Raw genomic sequence first — 26,066 nt, forward strand, 5'->3', positions numbered from 1 at the left:
ACAGTAAATTTTACCATATTATGAGCAAAAAATAAAAAACAACAGCACACAGTCACGGTGTAGACCACTTTAATACCAGCGGGAATCATGGGAATCATCATATAAATAGCACAACTGCAAGTAAAAGCAATCAGCGTATTTCATGGTTTTTAACGCTCCAGTAAAGAGCGAATATGAATTCATTAAACGGTAATAAAAATACGACAGTCTGACAGACCATCACAGTCCACGATCAATAATCGAACGCCTGACTGAAGCTTCGTTTCTGAGCGCCTCCTCTTCCTCGTTTACCGCCGAAACCGTTGTTGCCTTTGAAGCCGAACGAGCGTCCTCGTCCACCACGGCCGCCGAATCCACCAGACGACCGTCCGCCGCGGCCGCCGAATCCGCCAGACGACCGTCCGCCTCGGCCGCCGAATCCGCCAGACGTCCGTTCGCCGGCGTGATACGCGCTCTGCTCCATCTCTGGGAGCTCTGTAGCGACGGTGAGCTGCCAGCGCCGGCCGTTGTGCCATTGCTCCTGCAGAGAGACAAAAACAAGCCGAGTCAGCAAACACGAGGAGGACGCGCGTCTGTTGACAAGCCTCCATTAGCGAAACCCGAGAGCAGTGAGTGGCTTGGGAAACGGGAATCAGCTGGACGTTTGTACAGACACGTCCCTCGAGAGTCGCTTTACAAACGACTCCAAACACACAAGCGCATCTTCATACCTGGATCTCTTTCACTTTAGCGGCCGGGACGTCGAAACACACACCCTGAGAGAAACAAAAAACAGGACACGTTAGAAATGGCACTGTTCCCATCAAGAAAACAAAGCCCATTTCCTCTCAAACTCTTAAAGAGAAGCAGAGCGTTGAGTCTCATTGCTAATTCAGTTGTTTTACAGTCGTCCGTAAGTACATCTTATATATTTTATTTACGATTTATGAAAATGTAATATATTGACAATAATATAGGGCTGCAACAACTCATTGAAAAAACTGATCATAGATGATTGACAATGAAGTTCATTATCAATTAGATCTGTGCGAGGAAAAAAAACAAAAACACAAGTACACAAAGTTGATTAAAGCACAAGAACGCTTTGCACTGAATAGAGTTAAAGATCACAAGAACAGCTTTGAGAAACATTTTTCCCATTTGATGGTTATATGGTCTGTAAATGTTTGAAATTTAAATGTTGAGTAATTTCAATTTTACATAAACTAAAGTGGAAAATAAACTTATTAATGCAGCAGAGTATTATTATTTTTTCTTATGAGCAACATATTCCTTTTGATAAAAATTGTTCTTGGATAATAAATGCTCCTTTACATTCACTCATATTTATGGGCCAGAAAGGGTGTAGGCACCTATTGTATCCATCAGTGGTGATCTTCTGCTCTTTAGCTCATAGAAGCATATGGTAAAAAGTTATTAAATTTGGCACACTGATAGAGAACAGTCTGAACATTAACCACAGCAGTTTTGGAGTCTCTAACTCAATCACTCTAGCGCCACCAGCTGTCCAAATTTGCACTTACGTTTATGCTAATATCTTTTGAACCGTAAACAAAATTCTTTATTCCTCTGATTCTCCTCTGATATGACTGTTTTCACAAAATTGAACCAGATCATCTTTAGAACATGCTAACAAAAAGTTATGGAATTCAACTCGATTCGTCAAACCATTTTAGAATAATGCGTGAACGAATTTGCCGAAGAGCACGACAAAATGGACGTGAGGCTATATCTCCGCAACGCTTTAGCATATTCTGACCAAACTTGGTGTGTGTTATGACAACCATATCTTGAGGGTACGTGCACAGTTTTGGCACAGTGCCACCTAGTGGTCAGGAGATATGAAAAATGCATGAAAGTCGAACAATATCCAATTTTTCCCATGTCGGCCATTTTGAATTTTGTCATAAAATGCTATATTTTATGAATGCATTGGTGTATCATTACGATCATGGTATGTATCTTCGGCACCATGCCCTAAAGGTACTCAAAGCTTCAGGCAGCACCAATGGTATGGTCAAATTATGGTCAAATTATAATAAATGTTTTAAAAATGCTAATTTTAATTAATGCTTTTGATTACTTTTGCTTATTGTAATGAAACTGGGTTCCTTGGATTATGCCGAGAACATTGAACTTCGAAATTTTCTTTAGAAACCTACATTTTCAAACTTCTAAGACCATGGCTCCTATTTTCATGAAAACTGAATCAGATAATCCATCCTCAGACCATGCCAACAAAGAGACACATAATTCAAGTCAATTCGTCAAACTAGTCTCAATTAACTTGCGATCAAATTTGACAGCCCACCGTGGACACCAATCCGCAGCGCTTTAGCCTATTACCAAACCCGGTGTGTTTTATGACAACCATGGCTTTTGGCACGGTGCCACCTAGTGGTCATGAGGCATGAAAAATGGGTACTTTTGCTTATAAATTCTGAACAGTTTGACCAAAACTCACGGGACTAGTCTTTTTAGATTTGGGGCAACATCCCTATTGTAATGAAACTGGTCCTTGAGTCATGCAGAGAACTTAAGCTGTGTTTCCACCGCAGGGACTTTGAGGTGGTACTCTGTGTGTTTGGAATGCAGGAAACAGGGTCTAAATGAATTTCTGGGTAAAAAAAAATTCCCCCTCAGAAAGTACCTGCTCTTTTTCAAAGTTCTGGAACTTTCAGGGGTGGGACTTGGGTGCTGAACATGCTGATTGGTTGACTCCATGCAGCATTTTATTTCAACCATCGTTTTTTTAAAGTCCGTTGCGGTGTGTGCAGTAAGAGTTGTTTGCTATTCAAATCAATAATGGAGTTTAAAAATACGACCGATGGACCAACAACGACGTTCAGGCTTTAAGCTTATATACGTCACCAGACTATCTTCATGGTACTTTAGACCATGATGGAAACGCAGATAGCAATAGGTCTGGGGGAAAAAAAGTCCCTGGGACAAATTGTTCTGGGTAATTTTGGTGGAAACGCAGCTATAGATACCAATTTTGCTTTGACCCAACTTGTCCACCATTTTGATTTTCTTTAAAAACTTACTTTTAAACTCCTTAGACCATTTGTATGAATTTCATCAAATTAGAGTCAGATCATCTTCAGCCCACACCGGCAAAAACTTATGGAATTTGTGTCAACAGACGAAATCGTTTTCGTATACCACATCAACAAATTTGATGGCATAATGCCAAATTACATCTGAGGAGTGCTGTAAAGAAATGCAGTCCTGTCATCCTCAAATAAAGGCTTGGTTTAAAGCATGAAAAGAGTGAGTGAAGCACCTTCTTGTCCTTGAGGAAGGTCATTCGTTTGATGTGTTCGTCAATCTCCTCTCCGAGCTGCTCCTTCAGTCCGCGCCAGGCGAAACCGATGTTGTGCATTTCTTGAGAGCAGTTCAGTATCATGGTGGTGAATCCCTGAGAGAACATGACAAGAGTTCACAAAACCACTCATAAATATCTGTCTGCTTTCACACACATTCCCATCATACTGATGGAAGAACTCTTCCACTCAAGGCCTGGACTACTAACTGTAAAAAGAAGTTTTGGAGTATTAAAATAAAATGTTTCAGGTGTTTTTCCATGTTTGCAGATACTGTTCATATAAATCTGTGCAACTGACTGGACTAACTGCAATACTTACTGATATTTATTTACTTAAATCTAATATTTCTAAAGCATGTAGTATTTACTGTGTTGTACATACACTGCCAGTCAAAAGATTGGAATAATTCAGATTTTTTAATGTTTTTGAAAGAAATCAAGGCTGCATTTATTTGATTAAAAATACTGTAAAAACCGAAATATCATGTTATATCAGTAATTTACCCCCGGTTTCACAGACAAGGCTTAAGCTAGTCTCAGACTAAAATGCATGTTTGAGCCGTTTTAACTGAATGTAACTCACACTGACATATCTTAATATATATGTCAGCGACATCGTTTTGTATCAAGATGCAAACCACTAATGTTTTTTTCTAGTGAACATTTATAAAAGCTACTTAAATGCCCTAATTGAACTAAGACCTAATCATGGCTTAGGCTAAGCCCTGTCTGTGAAACCAGGCCATAATGTTTTAATATCAATTTCCAGAAAAATCTGAAGCAGCACAACTGTTTTCAACATTGACAATAATCGGAAGTGTTTCTTGAGCAGCAAATCATCATATTAGAATGATTTCTGAAGGATCATGTGACACTGAAGACTGGAGTAATGATGCTGAAAATTCAGCTTTGATCACAGGAATAAATTACACTTTACTATATATTCACATAGAAAACAGCTGATTTACATTATAATAATATTTCACTGTTTTACTGTATTTTATCAAATAAATGCAGCTTTGATGAACAGAAGAGACTCTTTCAAAAGCTTTTGACCGGCAGTGTGTGTAAATCCTGTCTCTCGTAAAGCACCTTGAGGTTTGCGCTCTAGTGAGAATGAAAGCACTGATTTAGACGTACAGTGTCGGAGCTGATGAGTGATCTCTGCTCGAGGCAGGTGGCCCCAGAGATGTGAGCGAGAGCGGCCGCCAGCGCCTCCACCGCCCCGCGCTGCTCGATCAGCTCATTCGCAGCCTTGCGGAAGTACTCCACCGCCGCCGCCGGAACTGAGTCCAGGAACCTGTGACCCATAAAAACACATGAGTGCTTCTGTGAGGCTCTTCACATGACCATCTGCATGTTCCTCATAACATCTACATATTTCATAACATTTAACGTGATTATATTTTGAATTAGCATCAACACTTCCTCTGTTCAAAGTGTCAGATGACTAACGCGCATCATATTATTTCTAAACGTCTCTGACCTGACGGCGTCTTTACTGGAGGACTGGATGATGTCATTGGCTGTCGGGACCCCGACCCGTCTGAAGGTGATTCCCTGAAGAAGATGAACACAAGTACTGTTAGAGTTACCGGTTAAACAACTATAATTTGTTCGACTGACACCATTGGTTAATTTGGATCTTCTTCATATTAAGTGTCTATAGTAACATTTAATTTAATCATTTGATACAGTGCACTTATTGTGTACATTCATGTGTTTACATTGTAATTATATTTAAAAAATACCGGTTAAACTTGTAACACTAATTACACACTTGTAACATGTATAATTACACAGTAATTATACATTTAAGTATGGAGTAATAATAAGTAACTACATGTACTTACTAAAGGGTTAGCTTTGGGGTTAGTTGCATGAAATCATGCAGACACTTTAGTTTTTACTATCGTAACTACATTTAACATATGTAATAATGACACCGTAAAATAAAGTGTTACCAAAATACCATTAGCTGTCATTAATATCTGTAATGACATCTATAATTACACTGTTGACACCTTAAACCTACCCATACCAGCAAACCTGTCCTCACCTCACCTGTCTCCACCTCAAAATCAGCACAAGTGTTTTACAACACAAGTACACTGTACAGCAGGAGTGTCCAAACTTGGTCCTGCAGGGCCACTGTCCTGCAATGTTCAGCTCCAACCCCAATCAAACACACCTGAACCAGCTAATCAAGGTCTTACTAGGCATACTAGAAACTTCCAGGCAGGTGTGTTGAGGCAAGTTGGAGCTAAACTTTGCAGGACAGTGGCACTCCAGGATGAGTTTGGAGACCCCTGCTGTACATAATTCATTTTAATGTAAGTACACAGAGTAGTTAAAGACACCTAATATAAAGTGTGACAGTTTATTTACACCGTTTATTTACATTTCACAATTTTAGAAAGGCTTGTCATAACTACCGTCATATTAAAAACAATATAATTAAACAGACTGAAAACTGAAATCATGGACGAGGTTCTGTGGGAAAATAAAGCATTTAATATATTGTGTAATATATAAAAAAAAAAGAAAAAAAAAGTCTGATCACACTTCATATCATATCCACTTATTGTTTATGGGTTAACCCATATTAAGCAGTTAAGGAATGTGCATCCAATAGGGGTTAATGGTGTGTGGTCTCACCGCTTTCTGCTCCACAAACTTGAGCTGGTTTTCCTCTTTACGCTGGTAGAAACAGATACAAACGCCTGTTCTTCCGGCTCTGCCAGTCCGTCCAGACCGGTGGATATACGACTCCACATCCTGCGTGTACAGCCAAAATAAGATCATTAAAAACTACAGAGCAACAGAATCCATCAGCAGGGTCTCATGGTTATTGTTGTTAATGAAAAGAGTACAAATATGTACTAAAATACAAATGAAAACAAACATCGAAAAGATTCAAACGCAGCTTATAGGCCCGTTCTAGACACCAACAATGATAACTACATTAGTGTTCACACCAGCACACAATATCATTCTGTTTATTATAAGTGCCGCAGTTTTGTCGTCTGTCTCTTTAAATGCTTGAACTCTTAAAGCAGGATGGATTCTGATTGGCTGTCAATGTTTTTATCATTCATCAGCTGGAAAAAAATTATTGTAAAAGTGATTCCAGGGATACCATTCCTCTGTGTCGTTATTATAGTTGTGCTGTGGACTCATTTTTAAAACTATAACTGTTATTTTTATAATTATCATTCATGGCGTGAACGGGCCTTACCAAAGATATAAACTAAACTATTTATGCGCTATAAACTGAACTTGGAACATAACTAAATAAACCGAAACAGCCAGGGATGGTGTGGTGGACGTACGTTTGGAGGAGAGCACTGAATGACCAGATCCACCTCGGGAATGTCCAGGCCGCGCGCCGCCACATTGGTGGCCACCAGCACCTCAAACGTGCCGTTCCTGAAGCCCTTGAGCGTGATCTCTCTCTGTTTCTGGGCGATGTCTCCGTGCAGCGTCTGCGCGCTCTGAAGGACAGACGAAAGTTACACCGGAGCTGATCTCAGCCGGACGGGTGTGTGTTACCGTGCTGCTGACGCACCTGTTTGATGGACGTGTTCATGGAGAGCTCGGTGGCCTCTCTCTTGGTCTCGCAGAAGACGATGGTTCGGCCGTGGCTGCCGCTGTACACCTGGATGACATCACCGATGACCGACGCCCTCTGAGACCAGTGACACGCGATCGCCAGGTGCTGCAACAGACAAGTGCTTAACTTCACTGACATGGACACATCAGAGATGGAAGACTCTCTTTTATATGCCTCTATTATGCTTTTTCTGATATTCACTTTCATGTAGTGTGTAATATAGCAGCTGTTTGTGAATGTAAAAGTTCTGTAAAATTTCAAAGATCAAAGTTCAGATAAATGGAGTTTTTGTCTCCTAAAAGAAAGAAGTGATTCTGAACTGCTGAATCGAGTCGTCAGTAATTCAGTCTCTGCTGAACTTGTGTAGGTTTGTAACTAATTTGCATAATGCCTGCCTCTGGGCTTCATTGGCTGAACAGCGTCTCTTTGCCCCGCCCTCAAACACTGTAGGTGTATCTGAGACTGGAAGAGTTTGGTTTGTGTTGTTCAAGACGCTGTTTTCTGCTGCCAAAGAAAATCCACTTTGATTAAAATGATAAAACCGATGCCATCGTTACTGTTCGTATCACTGTGCATCAAGTGCTGAGATTCAGATATGATAATGAGCATTTAGTTTCTGACCAATCACAAGAGACTGGGCCATCTGACCAATCAGAGCAGAGCAGCTCTCAGAAAGGCGGGGTTTAGAGAGACTGAATCTTCAAACAAAGCGTTTCAGACTGAGAGAAAAGAGCTGATGCTGCAGTGGATATTATGAGAAAATTAAAGTGTTTTTTGACCTTGGATGAATGTGAACCTGTTGTAGGAGACTCTAAACAACATTAGGAGCCTTTAAAATAGCATAAGTGGGGCACTTATGAAAAATATACATAAAAAAGCTTGACAAATGCAATAACATCAGTACTGGGGATAAAGTTCACTTTGTCTAAAAATTTAAATCACTGACCCTCACACACCTGAAAACTAACAAGTAGGTGCATAAGACAAAGGTTGAAATATATACAACTAAAAAAAATAATAATAATAATAATAATAAAAATTACTTCCCTTTGACTTATTCTATATTTATTTCCATATATTTATATTTATTTTCATTTGATTCAAAGTAAACTGTTGTAGCTTCAGGAAGGAAGGACTAAGAACATTATTTGACATATTATTCAATATAAAGATTTTACTAGCATCAGGGTTATTATAGTTAACTAAAACCATTAAAAACTTTTTTTATTGCGAAATGTTAATAATGTTATGTATACAAACTAAACAGACATGTTTAAAAACAACCAAAAATAAAACTAAGAAAAAAAAAAAAAAAAAAAATTATATATATATATATTTTATATATTAAAACGTAACTAAAAATGAAAGCAGAAAATATAAAAATCTAATCTGATTCAAAATAATATTATAGTTTTTGTTAATATTAAGTAAAAATGATGACAAGTGAAATTAATTTCCCAGAAAAATCACAAGATGAAAATGCTGAAACTGTAAAGGGGAGATATATAAACAACAGGATGACTAAAAGCAAGTGATTTAAAAATGTAAGTTCATTGTTGTGTGGCTCTTAAATTATTTGGCGCCCGTTTTTCCCTCCTATAGGAGTCAATGGATCCTTAATAAATTTTTTTGTCTGGAGCCCTGATTATTTATAAAGCTCTGTTAGGTTTATTACTTAAATATCTTCAAAAACTTCACACTAATACATATACAACTACACCATCTAATTATCTCTTCGACCATCCCTAGAAAGAAAACTACTTATGGTCGTTCCGCTGCCCCACATGACTGGAATGTGTTACAGAAGTTATTGAAATTAGAGACATATATTTCAGTCTGTGCATTTAAAAATTAATTAGCGAGTGCTTTTACTACAACCTGTAAATGTTTTAACTGATATATTATTTTTCTTTTCTTGTTTTACTGTATGTGTGTTGTAATGTATGGTTTTGTGTCTTTCAGGAGACCTTTACTCTGTCAGGCTGAAAATAAGAACCTGTTCTTAATGACCTGCCTGGTTAAAACAAAGGTTAAATAAATAAATAAAAAAGACGGAAATAATTATGATTCCAAGGAGTAATTATCATTGTGGCAACTGCGCCCAGTGAAATTACGCATGCAGATCGTCTTATTTCAGCCCTGTTTGAATGAGTAAAGACACGTAATTCACTCTGTGACCATTCGTTGTTATGTTGGAAAAACACTGGATGAGATGATGGGACGTTCATTTGATGACGTCCCATCAGTGTGTTTCTGAGTGTAAGACGCCACCTAGAGAATGAAACCCTGTACTGACTTTACAGAAACAAGTCTTTGGATTTATACTCTTCAAAACCAATGTTGTAGAAACACAGTGACAGATTTAAAGTGTCAGTGTTTTTAGGCATTAATAAGATTGTATAGTGATTGTTTGTTATTCCAGTTCCATGTTTTCTCTGCGTATATAGGTATCTGTTTATAGCTATTTGTATCCGACATTGTTTACCTCAAATACTGACATTTGGTCACATCATTGTCAAGAGCTGTTCTGACCAAAATGTCCCAGATATTCCTTTAAAATCATCCCGAGAAACCATATTTGAAGAAGAATCTCCCACATTCTGACCAAACAGCTGCGATCACTGAACATGAGTGCAAAACGCTGAGACATCAGTGTTCATAGTTACCTCGACTGTGGTGGCGGCTTTCTGGGTCTTTTTCCCGATGAGATCCACATGGATGAACTGAGAGCGCATGTACTTCTTGGCCACTTCATAAACCCAGGACGGACACGTGGCGGAGAACAGCAGCGTCTGCGGTTTCTCCTCTGCATCTAAGAGGAAAAGGTCAGTCATTATCAGTGGTTTGGCTCTCGAATGTGAACACCTGATCTGTCCGCAGGACTAGATTACCTTTCTTATAGGAGACGGACAGGATCTCCTCCACCTGTTCAGCGAAGCCCATGTCCAGCATCTGGTCCACCTCATCCAGAACCACATGTTTGAGCTGAGACAGATCCAGCTTGTTGTTCTGCAGATGGTCTTTGATTCGGCCCGGCGTTCCCACCAGTATGTCGATGCCACTGCGGATCGCATCGACTGATGCACGTCGTCATGTTATTACATGTGACAATTTTGGCATTTATACATCATCTAATGCTTCTTTGGTCACTGACCATTCAGTTACAGTCATTAGAGTTTCAAAAAACAACTTTATGATGATTGAAATCCTACTTTGTGGGTTGTATGAGCTTCCTCCATAGAAACACGTAACAGACAGTTTCCTGGTGATGTCCTTGAAGTCTCTGGTCACTTGAATAGCGAGCTCACGAGTCGGTGTGAGAACCAGCACCTGAGAGGAAACATCACAATCCATTCACAACTCTGGACACGTTTAACTGAATCAGTTTCTCAAGATCCAGACCTTCTGATCTAAAGGCTTCTGCTGAAATGAGTGAGCAATCGTTATGTAGAAAAATATAAATTGTACCTATACATGAATTCCTTTTCAAAACAAACATCTGAATGATCATTTCTTAACAGGTGAGTAGAGAAAGACAAGTGCACACAACATGTGATTATCCCAGGAAGCACCACATGAGGTCAGGGAATAGATATTTTATATGAAAGGAATTTAAAATTCAGCTTCAGATAATCAGCCAAAATTTCCATATCGGTGCATTTTTACAGATGGACTTCTGACCGACTGTATATTTCATGGCATTTAAAGCCCTCGTTTACAGCAGAGACCCATAATGCACAGCACTGATGATGTTTGTCACACACTGATGACTGAATGTGAGCGTTACCTTCGGCGCTCGGCCTCTCCTCCTGTCCTCCGCTCCGGACTGCAGTTTCTCCACCAGAGGGACGGCGAATGAGAACGTCTTTCCTGTGCCAGTTCTCGCCTGACCAATCAGATCTTTCCCTTCGTACACCGGGTTAAAGGTCTTCACTTGGATGTCAAAGAGGTATGAAACTCCACGTGCTGAAAGAAACAGAAATAAATATAAATCACCACATATTCCAGTACATCTCAATACCATGGTAAAAGAAACTATATGCTTTCTGCAGTATTGGTTACGAAAAACAGTACCCTAGAGACACATAGCGTAAACAAAACTACTATATACTGGAATTATACACCATTACTCCTTTAATATATATCTATATTATAAATATAACAACATTCAATATGAATATATTTCAGTTAGTGTTACTCCAGTAAATCATGGTAAATGTTGGTGACTGTATGATTATGACACGTGTGTCCAGCGTTACCCTGCAGCAGTTTGATGGTGTTCGGTGAGATCCTGAAGTTGGAAAAGGCTCCTTCTTTCTGCTCCAGAGTTTCCTGTGGAAACAATCACAGCCGTCAGCAAACACCGAACACACACTGACCAGCAGCAGAGGGATAGACGTGAGACATGAACGCACTTTCTCCCGGTCGCTGTCCGAGTCCTCGCTGGACGGTCCCGGCGTGTCTGCTGGAGCTGATGTGGAGGTTTCAGTCGTCTCTGCGCTGCCCGTCATGACCTCTGCTTCTGCTTCTGCCTTCACCTTCTTTTTCTTTTTCTTCTGTACAGCGATTTCAGTACATGACATGTAAACCATAAATACTTATTCCACAGAATTACAAAAAAATAAAGGAAATTGCAACTCATTATCTCACAATTTGGACTTTATATCTTACAATTGCGAGTTTATATTTGACAATTCTAAGGGGAAAAAAAGTCGGAATTGCAAGAAATAAACTCATAAATTGAGAAAAAAAAAGTCAGAATTGTGGGATAATCAGTGTTACCTTGATGTGGTCTATGTCTGTATTCCCGTTGACATCTGGAGACTCCGTGAGAATCTTCTCAGACTTCCTCTTTTTAGGAGCTGGAGATTCACACTCATCTGGCTCTACTGCCACCTTTTCTTTCGTTTTCTTTTTCTTTTTCTGGAGAAAATAAAAGACAAAGCGATAAGAAGCGCATCTGAGATTCCTCTCGCCGGAATGCGTCAATGATTCTTTATATCGATAAAGGCAGAGCAAAATAAATCATCTAAACACATTTCAAATCTTCCAGACAGTCTCACACAAACGTCACATGATGCGTGAGAACGAACCTCATTGGTTTCTCAGGCTTGAGCTTCTGTTTACTATATTTGATGTGCTCTATGTACGTTCATGATCAATGTTTCGTGAAACAAATGTAAATCTGGCCTTACATTAACTAAAATAAATTGAATAAAACAAAAATAACTGATTAAACAAATTTATTAAAAAAAGTACATCTAAATAAATAATACAGCATAATAATATACATAGTAAAAAAAAAAAAAAAAAAAAAATGCACTAAAACTTAATAAAACACATAATAGAAGCATAATAAATGTCTTCCAAAACCCCTGGATTAAAGGTCAGTGGATTCATCCTTTCTGAAGATGTGTCGTTAGCATATCGGCTCACTAGCAACACAACACACGTGTTTGTCGTGTTCATAACGCTCACACGTGATCACAGAAGTGCGTCACATATTTCAATACATGTGAGCACATGTACAGTCTGAATGCGGAATAACATACTAGAACACGGCAGAAACAGACACAGAACAGGACTCTGATCTGACTAAAGTTTGTCAGTGATGTGATGATGGCGGTGGTGTGATCGCGCGCTTGTTTGTGTCATCCGCACAGTTAAAGCTCTCTCTGTTAAAGCCCTCGTGTGTGAATATAAGTCATTAGTGAGTATAATCTGACCTTCAGCAGCAGCAGGCCGTTCTCCAGCTCCTCCATCTGTGTGCTGGGCTCGGCTTCAGGCAGCATCTTCGACGGCATTTCAGATGTTATAGCGCAGATAGACATGTGCGACCGGGCTGGGATCACACATGAAGGAAAGGAAAGATCCGGAAGCGATTGCGTAGAAAGGAAGTGTTCACTGACGAGAGAAACTCGAGTAGGCGGTGCTGTGTTTACCGCGCACGGCATTTGATGCCTAGTAATGAGATAACCTTATTAAAAGTGCATGTGAAAGTAAAATAGATTATCCGCTTATGAAAATTATTAAAATTAAAACCGCAAACGACTGAGGTAATTATTAAAAAAAGGCGATGACCAATCAAAAAACACTTCCGCTGTGTATTCGACCTATCGGAAGGAGGTTCAGGGAAAGGCCCCGCCCTCGGCAGATCTGCGCCTGTGTTCATTTCTTGTCTAGAATTTCAATGCGAGGCTTTAACCGTGCCACGCTGTACGGAACGCCAGACGCGTCAAAATTCAAACGTTGTATTTGATATTCATTTGTTAAAGGGATAGTTTAGCCAAAAAAGAAAATTCTGTCATAATTTACTCCACCTCAAGTAGTTCCAAACCTCTATGAATTTCTTTGTTCTGCTGAACACAAATGAAGATATTTGGAAGAATGTCAGTAACCAAACAGATCTCGATCCCCCATTGACTTACCATAGTATTTATTTTTCTTACTATTTGTGTTCAGCAGAACAAAGAAATTCGTACAGGTTTGGAACTACTTGAGGGCGAGTAAATGATGACAAAATTTTCATTTTTGGGTGAACTATCCCTTTAAGAGCATAACCTCTTAAAAACCTCCTTTCTTGGAATATTTTATAATATAAAAGATGTATGTATCTTATATAGGCCTACAATCTTACAAAAATACACAAAACAAAAATCCAGTTCCAGTGGTTGATGGCACGATTCTGAAAAAGACTGAATTTTTGCACGTGGCTAGATGTTATATATTCTACCACACCTTTTAGGGATCATTTCCACCAACAGAGGGCGCTGCAGTTGAACTGATTACTTGGTCGCGAGCAGCTACTTTAGCCATAAAGAACATGGACAAGAGTATGTGTGTGAACTCTGTCATCAGACCCTTCTAACCAGCCAATGAAGTGTTGAAGCACCAAACGTGTCAGTCAGTGTGTAATTATATATATATATTTAATGTGCTATAATTATACTATATTGTCCTGATTGTAACATTGAAACAGTTACAGTTAAATAAACATTAACACTGTCAGACTGTAGCAGTTAATGATCAGCAGAATGTCTTGTGTTCTTCTGAATTATACAGAGATGTTTTAGTACACATTTATGTTTATTTTAGTATTAGTAATATTAGTAAATCTTTTAATTATTAGGTCTGTTACAGTATTTATAGACAGTATTACTTAGCAAAGATAAGGTTTTGGACATACAAGTTTGTCAATAAACTCCTTCATCACTCATTCATCTCTCAGACGTCTGTTTGATTTGAGCGTTTTCATCTGGAAGATGTATTTTTGCAATGTGTGTCTGAAACATGTCAGACGTTTAGGAATGTTTATGATTTGAGTGTGTAAAGATGTTTATCAGATGTTTGAACACAACAGATGAAGCGCTCTCTAACAGACATCTTTAACATGTGTGCTTATGTCTGCATTGTAAAGAACATTTATGACTTTCGCCATCTTCCGTATATGAGCAGTTGATCTTTCACCTAGACAAGTTTTAATACACAGCTTAATAAAAAATAAAATGATATCACAAAGATAAGTTCAAAGCATGATGAATGTTCTCACAGTATATAGCCAAGATTTAATATGTTTTTGTGTTAATGTGCAAAGAATTGAAAAATAGAAAATTGGTTTGCGTTTCACACTGCAAACATTATGTTCTTCCTCAGTGTTTCTGTCTTGTTTTCCAGCACAAATATCTAAACATTTTTTAATCAAGATACATTTACTGGAGAAGAGAAATGACTGAAGATATTAAGACTAGTTTTCTGAGAAATGCATCAAAATTGACTTTAAGCTTAAAACAAGAACAAATATCTGCCAGTGGTGTCAGAAAAATAATTGAATGCAAAGGGAAAACAAGATAATTTTTTTGACCCCATTGGCAGATATTGTTCTTGTTTTAAGCACAAACTCACTTCATTTTGAGACATTTGATTCAAGACCTTAAAACAGACACTACATTATAATGCCCATTTACTGTGAGCAATCCTGAAGATTCTCAGTGAAGTATCCTGGCTCCTTCTTCATTAGGTGGATGTTCAGATGATCTGGTTTGTTCACTCCGCTGACGGCAGGTTCCTCATGACAACAACAGCCTGCAAACAATCCATAAACATTCTGCCTTCACTAATCAAATGATGAATTGTGTCAGGAAAACATACAGCCAGCCCGTTAATTGTGGCAAAATAAACCCTGACAGGGTGATCGGGATACATCATCTTATACTTATTACATGACTGCTTACAAAAAAATAAATAAAGGGGCATGAAATATTGATTTGAGTCTAAATGATTTCAATGAATGTATTAAAACTAAATCCATAAAGTGATGGGAAAGCTCTATCTATGACGCATCTGACGGAAGCGACAGAAGGAACTGAGATTACCTGAGTCCGGCTGGACCGCAGCGCCGCCCGGGCGAAGAACGTCATGGTTATGAGCAGAATCCCTCCTATCAAGCTGTGGCAGAAGAACACTTGCTCCATCAGTTCGATTGCCATCTGTGAAAAACAAACGAGAGTTTCTGTTTATACAGTAGTGTGTCATGTTGCTGTTTGAGCATAAACAACATCTGCAAAGTTACGACACTCAAAGTTCAATGCAAAGGGAGATATTTTCTTTTACAGAAATCACTTTTTAAGAACTACAACGAACAGATGGTAGGGACTACAACGAGCTTCTTCCTAGGTTGGTGACATCACTAACCCTAAAATTTACATAAACCCCACCCCCGAGAACACACAACAAAACAATCCTCATTTTGGCTGCGTGAGATTCTCCAGCTTTGTTGTTGTTGAGCAACCGAAGCGTGAGCTGTTAAAGCTCCGCCCTCTTCTGGAAACGGGGCCGGGAGCAGCAGTTCATTTGCATTTAAAGGGACACACACAAAAATGGCGTGTTTTTGCTCACACCCAAATAGGGGCAAATTTGACAAGCTATAATAAATGATCTGTGGGGTATTTTGAGCTGAAACTTCACAGACACATTCTGGGGACACCAGAGACTTATATTACATCTTGTGAAAGAGGCATTATAGGTCCACTTTAATATGGTGTTACTCATCTGTTCCTGTGTAGTTACTCAATAATGACGAAACAGTATTCTAAAGTGTTATCGGATAAATCAATAAAAACCCTCACATAATGTTGTAGGACATGCTGTCTCTCCTCCACTGTCTGATTCTCATGCAGATGAGACCAGTATATTTGATGGAGCCCAACGATGGCTCTGGAGAAATCCCCACACGCACAGATCACTGCAATGGTTGAGATGATGCTCAAAGCCAAGCTGGCGGTGATCTGTGAGCAAACATCAACATGTGAACAAAATAACACACGTTAAAGAACATAATATCACACTTTAAATATATAGAGAAAAGTGCATTCTTAAAATGATTACAAACAGTGAAACACAAAGGCTAAACGGGCACTTACGATCTTTTTGGAGGGGTTGCGTTCAGACAGTATATACAGAAGGCCACAGATAAAGAACTGCAAAAAGGTAAGACATTTAATAATCAACTATTGATACTCATAATACACACATCTGTCGGTTGATCTTTTTTATTATTTGTTGAGTGTCACCACTGTTGTGTTTTGAATGTTGAGTATTGATGTCTGTGCATCATTAGGTGATGGAAGAAAAAAAGTCCTGTGTTTCAAGATGATGGCACACCTTTCAAAGATAAATCTCAGCAGCTGTTTACTATTATGAAATATCCATGTATGAAAAATTATGAATTTGAATAAAGCTATTGGTTAATCTTTATGCTGAAATAATGCTAATAATAGTATAGTTTGACTAACTTAAAATCATCCAAATAGCTTATTTCATTGTTTTAACAAATGTTTTCATTTGTCACACTTCTGACTTGGCTAGACAAGAAATTTGAATATGAGAATACAAGGTCCAAGATCCTGAGCAAATGGGACACCGATCACCATTATGGTGACTTCATCATACAATTACAATCTTAACAATATAATTTCTTCAAGTGGCATGGTTAAAGACAACTTTATCATGTGAATTTGTAAGCTCATTCCAAATAAGGGGCGTGGTGACATCAGCGGCATCCATAGTGTTTTCCTCATGCTGTGCCGGGGTAGAGAGAAACACCTGTGTTGCATTAGCAATCAGGGATCAAAGCTATAAAGGTATGATGTTTTTGTTGTTTGGGGGGGAGGGTCTGCTGAGTTCCTTGCCGAGGCTGCCGTGCCGGGACGTGGGCTGGAGATTTTTGTACGACGTGTGTGAATAGATTGGGAGGGATAGTTTGTAGTGTTGGGGTTTCTCCTGCTAAGTTTGGCGGCCGCTGTTGATTTCCCCGACCGCTGTACCCCATGTCCGGTAGCGGGTAAGGAAGCCAGCAGTACATTTTTATTTTCATTGATGTATGAATTGTTGATATATCTATGCTGGTGAACTGCTCTGTTCGCCTATGACGGCCCCCCGGCGCCGTTTGTTTGTAAAGTGAGCGCGTGTGAATGAGCACGGGGGTATGAGGGCAGGTTATTATCATTTCCCATATCTCACATACTGTATATTGACGACGGCTATGTATTTAGCTTGAGTGGTATCGATGGTATGTCCTGATTGATATTTGATGGCAATTTTTTTTTACAGTGGAGATGTAGTTTAACACTGTAGTTTGTTGTGGCTTAGACGTTTTCTTTGAAGTAATTAAAGATCGTTCAAGGCAAAACATGCTAATATAGTCAGAAGAGAACATACCAGCGTCCCGAGCCAGAACGGGCTGTACATGTCTGCCGAGGTGGTCACATCTGACTGCACATCTATGGCGATTCCAAACATGAACAGACATACGCCCATCATCACCAGCACTATCTAAAAAAAATGAGACGTCTCTCAGAAGACTGCTTCTCAATTATACCGCTCATCTTCATCAGAAACAGCAGTGGACAAACTTTTTTTGCATGCAGACGTTGGCACAAGATCACGCTACCTTGTTTCATGTGCTGTTTTGCGTTTCATAAATGTTATGAATTTGTTACTTTTCACATATGTGAAATGCAATCAGATAGCTGTTAATAATATATTTTATTTGAATTAGGTTTATTTATCTGTGCTTGATTAGTGTTCTTCATCTGAAGGGACAGTGTTGTGTGTCTCACTCCGATACTCTTGGGTTGTCCTTTGAGGAAGCGGTGCAAAGGTTTACTGCCGCCCGTCACCATGGTGACCGGCTCTGATGCTCCATTGGCTGCTCGATCCTCCACCATCACTGCAACACAATTACATTAACAATAACATCTTTACTCAAGGCCTTTTCTAGAAGCTCTTATTGGAGAAAATATTAGGCATTCTCTCAAGACATTGCCAGACGGTGGACAAGTGGCAAATTTCAACAAAGAATGGAATTGGAGATGATAACATGCCATTAGCCTGTAAAAGGGGGTGAAGGACTGAACTGACTGAATCTGAACCCTTCATATGGTCAAACTTCATCAAATATGAGACAAATTCAAATTCTGCTGTGAAACAGCTCTAAAAATTGTGTCATTATTCAGCTCAGTTTAGTTCAATAACAGAGTAAAGTTCGTCACTTATGACACTCCAAAGCAAGCTGTTTGAAGCCAGTCTTAGGTCATGTGTCCACCAAAGCGCTAGTTTAAAACGCCTATCTGTGAGCGCTTGAGAGCGTGTCGGCAGCACAGCGTTTTTTCAGTTGAGATGCTTTGCTTGCTATGATATGGAATATCTGCGGAAGTTACTAGTATCCAGGTTCACAGATAGTTTGTTTCTGTACTTTTACTATATAAAAATATTGATACAATGCAAAGTATTTGATCTGGCTCTTGTTTTAAATGATTTTGTTCCGTTATTATGCTTGTTGTTGTTGTCATTTGTTGATGCTGTATAAGCAGATTGTGGCGGTTGGTCAGTGTTGTATTTGTCCCACCCATCCTTCACTGTGATTGGATGGCTGGCTAAAAAGTGACAGTGATGAGCGCTGCATTTTACCCAAAGTTGAACATTCTTCAACTCGAGGCGACTGGTAAAAAACGCCGAGCACTCAGTGCTTCACCATGAAATAGAAGCTCGGTGCCTTGTTACACTCCTGGTATTTTAAAACATGGTGCTCCCATTGAAAACAATTGGAAAAATACACTAACCTCAGAAAAAACGCTTTGGTGGACACACGGCCTTAGTGTGCTGTTCCTGTAGTCCACTCTAAAACATCTTGGGTTATTTTTTAAGACCTGGGTTGAGCCTTTTAGGTCATTTTTTGGGTTATTTTTTCAGTATTTGGGTAGATTTTGTGTTACCCAGCTCCTGGGTCAGACGTAACAACCCAGTGTTTGGGTAGTTTTTGTGTTACCCAGCTCCTGGGTCAGACGTTACAACCCAGTGTTTGGGTAGTTTTTGTGTTACCCAGCTCCTGGGTCAGACGTTACAACCCAGTATTTGGGTAGTTTTTGTGTTACCCAGATCCTGGGTCAGACGTTACAACCCAGTGTTTGGGTAGTTTTTGTGTTACCCAGCTCCTGGGTCAGACGTTACAACCCAGTATTTGGGTAGTTTTTGTGTTACCCAGCTCCTGGGTCAGACGTAACAACCCAGTATTTGGGTAGTTTTTGTGTTACCCAGCTCCTGGGTCAGACGTTACAATCCAGTGTTTGGGTAGTTTTTGTGTTACCCAGATCCTGGGTCAGACGTTACAACCCAGTGTTTGGGTAGTTTTTGTGTTACCCAGCTCCTGGGTCAGACGTTACAACCCAGTATTTGGGTAGTTTTTGTGTTACCCAGATCCTGGGTCAGACGTTACAACCCAGTGTTTGGGTAGTTTTTGTGTTACCCAGCTCCTGGGTCAGACGTTACAACCCAGTATTTGGGTAGTTTTTGTGTTACCCAGCTCCTGGGTCAGACGTAACAACCCAGTATTTGGGTAGTTTTTGTGTTACCCAGCTCCTGGGTCAGACGTTACAATCCAGTGTTTGGGTAGTTTTTGTGTTACCCAGATCCTGGGTCAGACGTTACAACCCAGTGTTTGGGTAGTTTTTGTGTTACCCAGCTCCTGGGTCAGACGTTACAACCCAGTATTTGGGTAGTTTTTGTGTTACCCAGATCCTGGGTCAGACGTAACAACCCAGTATTTGGGTAGATTTTGTGTTACCCAGCTCCTGGGTCAGACGTTACAACCCAGTGTTTGGGTAGTTTTTGTGTTACTCAGATCCTGGGTCAGACGTAACAACCCAGTGTTTGGGTAGTTTTTGTGTTACCCAGCTCCTGGGTCAGACGTAATAACCCAGTGTTTGGGTAGTTTTTGTGTTACCCAGATCCTGGGTCAGACGTAACAACCCAGCGTTTGGGTAGTTTTTGTGTTACCCAGATCCTGGGTCAGACGTAACAACCCAGCGTTTGGGTAGTTTCTGTGTTACCCAGCTCCTGGGTCAGACGTTACAACCCAGCGTTTGGGTAGTTTTTGTGTTACCCAGCTCCTGGGTCAGACGTTACAACCCAGTATTTGGGTAGTTTTTGTGTTACCCAGATCCTGGGTCAGACGTTACAACCCAGTGTTTGGGTAGTTTTTGTGTTACCCAGCTCCTGGGTCAGACGTTACAACCCAGTATTTGGGTAGTTTTTGTGTTACCCAGATCCTGGGTCAGACGTAACAACCCAGTATTTGGGTAGTTTTTGTGTTACCCAGCTCCTGGGTCAGACGTTACAACCCAGTATTTGGGTAGTTTTTGTGTTACCCAGCTCCTGGGTCAGACGTTACAACCCAGTATTTGGGTAGTTTTTGTGTTACCCAGATCCTGGGTCAGACGTTACAACCCAGTGTTTGGGTAGTTTTTGTGTTACCCAGCTCCTGGGTCAGACGTTACAACCCAGTATTTGGGTAGTTTTTGTGTTACCCAGATCCTGGGTCAGACGTAACAACCCAGTATTTGGGTAGATTTTGTGTTACCCAGCTCCTGGGTCAGACGTTACAACCCAGTGTTTGGGTAGTTTTTGTGTTACCCAGCTCCTGGGTCAGACGTAATAACCCAGTGTTTGGGTAGTTTTTGTGTTACCCAGCTCCTGGGTCAGACGTAACAAGCCAGGGGTTGAGTTATTTATTGTAGGCTTTTTGCGCCCTCTTCAGGAGAGAGCAGTGCAGCTCCGTCAAATTGGTGCATGTCTTCGATAAAATACAGGTTTGTGTACGTTTTATTTTATCTAAAAAATCTTTATTGTTCTGTATATCATTTAATTTTATGCAAAACAACATACAGGGGCGCGATGTAATTCACCTAAATGAGTGTAGCGTCAGTCTTTTCGCGTGATGGAAACGCCTGATGCCTTGCATAAAATTTTATGATTTTATGGGGCACCGATTGCACCGCACCAAGGATGGCCCACATTTTCTGTCGCCATCTTGAGAGAAACCATAACTGCAGAGATGTCGTGGATGAACATGATGGTTATTGTACTTCTAGACTAAATATGAGCATTTACTCATCTCACTTGCACAAAAACAGATTCAGTATTGCTCAAAATGAATAAAAACAGTGAAATACAAACTCAGAATATTATGCAAACATGCAATAATTAAATATGTTAAATAACACAAATATACTTTATGTATTTAATCTCACATTATTAACCAATGTCTTTGCTGCTGACCTTTGATGATCCAATTCAACCACACAAATAAGTAAAAATGACTTTAGTTAAACATTACATTTTTGTTTTATTGCTGAAGAGTGTTGAATTTTTTCTCCTGCGTTCTATTCTTCCAGATTGGCAGCGCCGCTGAAAGGTTTGAGCTGCTCCCTCTACTGTACAGGAGTGAATTTACATTTCCTTCAGCCTGAGGCTTATTCATTTCACTTCTGGTGTGAAAGGGACTTTACATTTGAGTAACGCAATATTGTAACACATTACTTTTAAAACTAACTTTCCCCAACACTGACCATAGTATTGTGTGCATAGTGACCGCCCGCCAATGGTTTAACAACCACCCTGAACACACTAGCCACCGATTATGAACCGACTATCACAGCTTGTCATTAATGCTGCTCAAGCACTGGAGTATTCTAATGCTTAAAACCTTCAAGACTGTGTTCTGTACACCAACCTCAAAGCCTTTCGTTTTTCTGTCAGTCCATTTGTATTTATAAAATTCATTAACAAACAAATCTACATTTCAGCAAACTGTAACTGAAGTTCATGAGCATGTTGTGATTGTCAAAAATAAGCAACTAATCAAACAGTGAAAGCGAGAGCTCGTCAATTACCTGCTCGTGTCTGTAATGAACCACCAAGATGAAAACAAGGCAGTTGTGCAAGAGCACAGGAAAGAAGAGAAACACGAGAAGAAAACAGAGGGAGGGAAGGACGGGGCGTCACTACAGGATGTTTGGGAAAAGAGGTCAGATCTGTGCCGAATGCTCAGAAAACAGAAACAATAGCCCACTTCATGAAGAAAAATGAGGAGCAGAGAAGAACCGTGAAGCACATTTCAGTGCTGTAAGTTATTCCTCAACTAAACATACAACAATTTAAAAATGCTTTGACAAGAAAGAAGCAAGAGGAGAGAGATGGTAAGGCAACTGTGAGAAAGAAAGGAATGGTGTGAGTGTGAAAGCAGCTCCCAAAAGATAACAGCTGCTTCACATGACAAACTAACTGGGTCCAGATGTATCGCACTCCAGTCCCATTTACATTCTCCATAAATTCAGCTTTTTAAGTTCCCTTCTTTGAAACATATGAGTCTTTTTGTACATTTTTTGTTTCTGTTTTGTTGTCTCATTGTTTTTGTTGAGAAACTGTTCCTCCGTGAATGCTTTGCTGGGCCTTAAATTAGAGTAAATAAATGGTTAGTTTTCTAGTTGTTAATTAATTTAGTTCATCTTCCTTTCCCTGCCTGTTTGTCACCATAGTTACAGATTGTTTGATTGATTCAGTTCAGTGCTCCTTGTTTCCTTACCCTTGTTTGCTCACTCTATTTATACTCTCAGGGCCCTATTGTAAAGGCCTTTGCACACTGAGTCTGAAATTCGCATCCAAAATTTCCGCGCGTTATAAAATAAATACGACCTCACGTTGTGTCAATCACGTTTGCACACTGCCTCCGAAACTTTCATCCGTCAAAAATAAAAATTTTCTGCGTTTTTTGCATCCGTGGCACGCATTTTGAGAGACGTTTTGACAATTCAGAGCCACCATACAAGCGAACGCCAAAATCCTGAATGCCATCTGACAAGTTGATCCACGTCGTCTACAGCACAAAGCAGCAGCACTGTATGACAAACAACGTGCAGAATACAAAGAGACAGAATATAAAGACAGATTGTGCCAGTATCGCTAGCAAAGCATCAAACTGAGCCACTGACATCCTGAAGTAAACTTTGAAATGCTCGGGATAATCACGCAGCTCCTTGATGAGGTGGAACTCTCCTTCCTCTCTCTCTACGCAATCTCAGGATTGGATGGACCCAATATTTCCTCTTTTTAAGAAGAGAGGACAACTAAATCATTCTCCCTGCTTGAAGACTCCATTTTGTATTGTTTTGCAAATTTTTCGCAACGGATTCATTAATATGCATCGGACTCAGTGTGCAAGATCTCTGTACGTGACGAATGTTTAAGATCACGAATATGAAAAAACGCATACGAAATTTTCGGACTCAGTGTGCAAAGGCCTGAACGATCTAAGCTCATGGTCTGAAGCTCATGGCGCAGGTGCACTCGTGTCCGAATATTCTTTTGCTAGTTTAACTACTGGAAAAAATGGTCGGTGTGCCTGGCACAAGGTTGTCTCTATTCTCTTAATGAGTCATAGGTGTGTTTTGGGTGTAATGTGCAATAAACCAATCATGTCTCATGGCCTTTAAAAACCAGCTGCGCTCGCACCATTGCGGATTCACTATTTACATGGTGGAATTTGCAAGCGGCAAAACTGAACACTTCTCCAGAGAGGAATCCTTTTATTTGTAATATTTGGCATTTTGTGTGTATAATAGGGCCCTCAGTCTTGGTTCTCCCTTGGTTCTGGTATTAGTCGTTTTTAGTTGTTTTCTCATGCATATTCATGTATTTCAGTTGGTGGATTTAAATAAAGGCTTCTTTGGACTTCTTCCTTTGTCTTGTGCTTTGAATCGACACTACAGTGTGACAGATATTATCAAATATTCATATATTATTGAATACACGGCAAATGCAGTTAACAAACTTAATACTGCATTTTTGTCACATAGAAATGAACTTGACAGTAAAGCATTGATTTTGAGCTAGGATGTTGTCATGTAAATGTACAGCTATTAAATTCTGTCATCATTTACTCACCCTCATGTCGTTCCAAACCTGTATGACTTATTTTCTTCTGTGAAACACAAAAGAAGATATTTTGAAGAATGTTGTAACAAAACCATTTTGGTTATCCTTGACTTCTACTGTATGGACAAAAAACATACATTTCTCAAATTATCTTCCTTTATGTTCCAGAGAAGAAAGAAATTCATAAAGTAAATAATGAAAGTTTCATTGTTGGGTAAACTATACCTTTAAGAACTATAAAATTTGTAAATCTTTAACATTTAATTTATAATATTTATCTTTAATTAGGCTCTTATTGAATTAAAGGATTACTCCACTTTCAAATAAACTTTTCCTGATAATTCACTCACCCCCATGTCATCCAAGATGTTCATGTCTGTCTTTCTTTCTTCAGTCAAAAAGAAATTAAGGTTTTTGATGAAAACATTCCAGGATTATTCTCCTTTAATGGACTTCAATGGACACCAAACAGTTCAAGGTCAAAATGACAGTTTCAGTGCAGCTTCAAAGGGCTTTAAACGATACCAGACGAGGAATAAGGGTCTTATCTAGCGAAACGATCGGTCATTTTCGAAAAAAATGTAAATGTATATACTTTATATAAACAAATGATCGCCTTCTAAGTGCCTCCGCCAAAACCGCATTTCTGTATTCTCCAAAAAGTTTACGCTGTCTGTCCTACGCCTTCCCTATTCTACTTACGGAAAAAATGTAACTGACGCTGCGTTCGTTCCGTAAGTTGAATAGGGAAGGCGTAGGACATACAGTGTAAACTTTTTGGAGAATGCGGAAAGCGGAAGCACGTGCAAGGCGATCATCTGTTTATATAAAACATATACAGCTAGATAAGACCCTTATTCCTCGTCTGGTATTGTTTAAAGCCCTTTGAAGCTGCACTGAAACTGTCATTTGGACCTTCAACCGTTTGGTGTCCATTGAAGTCCATTATATGGAGAAAAATCCTGGAATGTTTTCATCAAAAACATTAATTTCTTTTCGACCGAAGAAAGAAAGACATGAACATCTTGGATGACATGGGGGTGAGTAAATTATCAGGAAAATTTTATTTAAAAGTGAACTAATCCTTTAACATTTTACTTCAGATAAAATTCATTAGTCATGCAGTAAAATTGCTCTCTTATGTACAAAACAAAATATTACATACCTCATAAACCATGTACATGCTTTGCAAGAAAGTGTTGGTTATTAAAAAAGTAGAAAAAAATTCATTAGAACTAAACATATTTAAAGAGAAGAGCTGTGTCATTAATTCTTGGGATCCAGGCTTTAAAACTATTTTGCTAAATTATCCTTTGTAGTTGCCCTAATGAAATTTATTATAGTTCCCTCAGAATCCAGAGATTAACTGTAGACTAGTGTTAGTAAGATGGTGGTCACAAGTAAAACCATGCTCCTCATTACTATGGTTATATGGTTTTTAAAATGAATAATAGGGCTGGGAAATATATATACAGCAGGTAAAATAAGTATTGAATACGTTAACATTTTTTTTATTGTACAAAGTTCCAGTGCAGCAACTCACATTTTGACCGGACGTTGGTATTAGCTCAAGAAATCAATACAAATAAGGAAACCATAATACTACAATCCATAAAAAAGTTATGTGTGATAAAGTGAAAGGACACAGGTAAAAAGTATTGAACACACTAAGAAAAAGCAGTGCACTAAGGCATGGCAAGTCAAGAAAGCAACAGATTTCACTAAGTAGTTCCACCTCATACCTGTGCGAATGGTCTGAACTACTGGGAGAGTTTAGTGTGGTCAGATGAGACAAAAATCAAACTATTGGCAACAATACCACATGCCATGTTTGGAGGAGAAATGGCTTTGCATATG

General features: G+C 39.3%; 2 protein-coding genes across 2 annotated transcripts; both read right to left on the reverse strand.

Moving 5' to 3' along the window:
* Window positions 1–52: 52 nt before the first annotated feature.
* ddx21 (DEAD (Asp-Glu-Ala-Asp) box helicase 21) lies at window positions 53–12,836 on the reverse strand. The gene is made up of 16 exons (XM_051916048.1): window positions 12,668–12,836; window positions 11,724–11,864; window positions 11,357–11,497; window positions 11,201–11,273; window positions 10,729–10,907; window positions 10,154–10,271; window positions 9,833–10,018; window positions 9,608–9,753; window positions 6,897–7,046; window positions 6,661–6,822; window positions 5,987–6,106; window positions 4,815–4,888; window positions 4,469–4,628; window positions 3,287–3,421; window positions 711–755; window positions 53–520 (listed from the first exon to the last, which is right to left on the reverse strand). Exons 1-16 carry the CDS (start codon window positions 12,770–12,772, stop codon window positions 233–235), a joined length of 2,223 nt encoding a protein of 740 aa, XP_051772008.1. The 5' UTR covers window positions 12,773–12,836; the 3' UTR covers window positions 53–232.
* A 1,015-nt stretch (window positions 12,837–13,851) lies between these two features.
* Window positions 13,852–22,357, reverse strand: si:ch1073-291c23.2 (uncharacterized protein LOC799862 homolog). Its single transcript, XM_051916078.1, has 7 exons — window positions 22,169–22,357; window positions 18,059–18,168; window positions 17,658–17,771; window positions 16,361–16,417; window positions 16,067–16,225; window positions 15,314–15,427; window positions 13,852–15,023 (listed from the first exon to the last, which is right to left on the reverse strand). Exons 2-7 carry the CDS (start codon window positions 18,164–18,166, stop codon window positions 14,985–14,987), a joined length of 591 nt encoding a protein of 196 aa, XP_051772038.1. The 5' UTR covers window positions 18,167–18,168; window positions 22,169–22,357; the 3' UTR covers window positions 13,852–14,984.
* Window positions 22,358–26,066: the final 3,709 nt, after the last annotated feature.

The sequence above is a fragment of the Ctenopharyngodon idella genome, chromosome 13 (genome assembly GCF_019924925.1).
Source record: "Ctenopharyngodon idella isolate HZGC_01 chromosome 13, HZGC01, whole genome shotgun sequence".
NCBI classification, from domain to species: domain Eukaryota; kingdom Metazoa; phylum Chordata; class Actinopteri; order Cypriniformes; family Xenocyprididae; genus Ctenopharyngodon; species Ctenopharyngodon idella.

What these genes read in the sequence shown, in the direction of transcription:
- ddx21 (XM_051916048.1), bottom strand. Translation starts at nt 12,772, where the DNA reads ATGTCTATCTGCGCTATAACATCTGAAATGCCGTCGAAGATGCTGCCT. An exon ending in AAGCTCATACAACCCACAAA is followed by an intron (nt 10,019 to 10,153) that starts GTAGGATTTCAA and finishes GACGTGCATCAG; the next exon opens with TCGATGCGATCCGCAGTGGC. An exon ending in CTAAAGTGAAAGAGATCCAG is followed by an intron (nt 521 to 710) that starts GTATGAAGATGC and finishes GTCTCTCTGCAG; the next exon opens with GAGCAATGGCACAACGGCCG.
- si:ch1073-291c23.2 (XM_051916078.1), bottom strand. Translation starts at nt 18,166, where the DNA reads ATGGTGGAGGATCGAGCAGCCAATGGAGCATCAGAGCCGGTCACCATG. An exon ending in GACAACCCAAGAGTATCGGA is followed by an intron (nt 17,772 to 18,058) that starts GTGAGACACACA and finishes CATTTTTTTTAG; the next exon opens with ATAGTGCTGGTGATGATGGG. An exon ending in AGCATGTCCTACAACATTAT is followed by an intron (nt 15,428 to 16,066) that starts GTGAGGGTTTTT and finishes TGTTTTTCACAG; the next exon opens with ATGGCAATCGAACTGATGGA.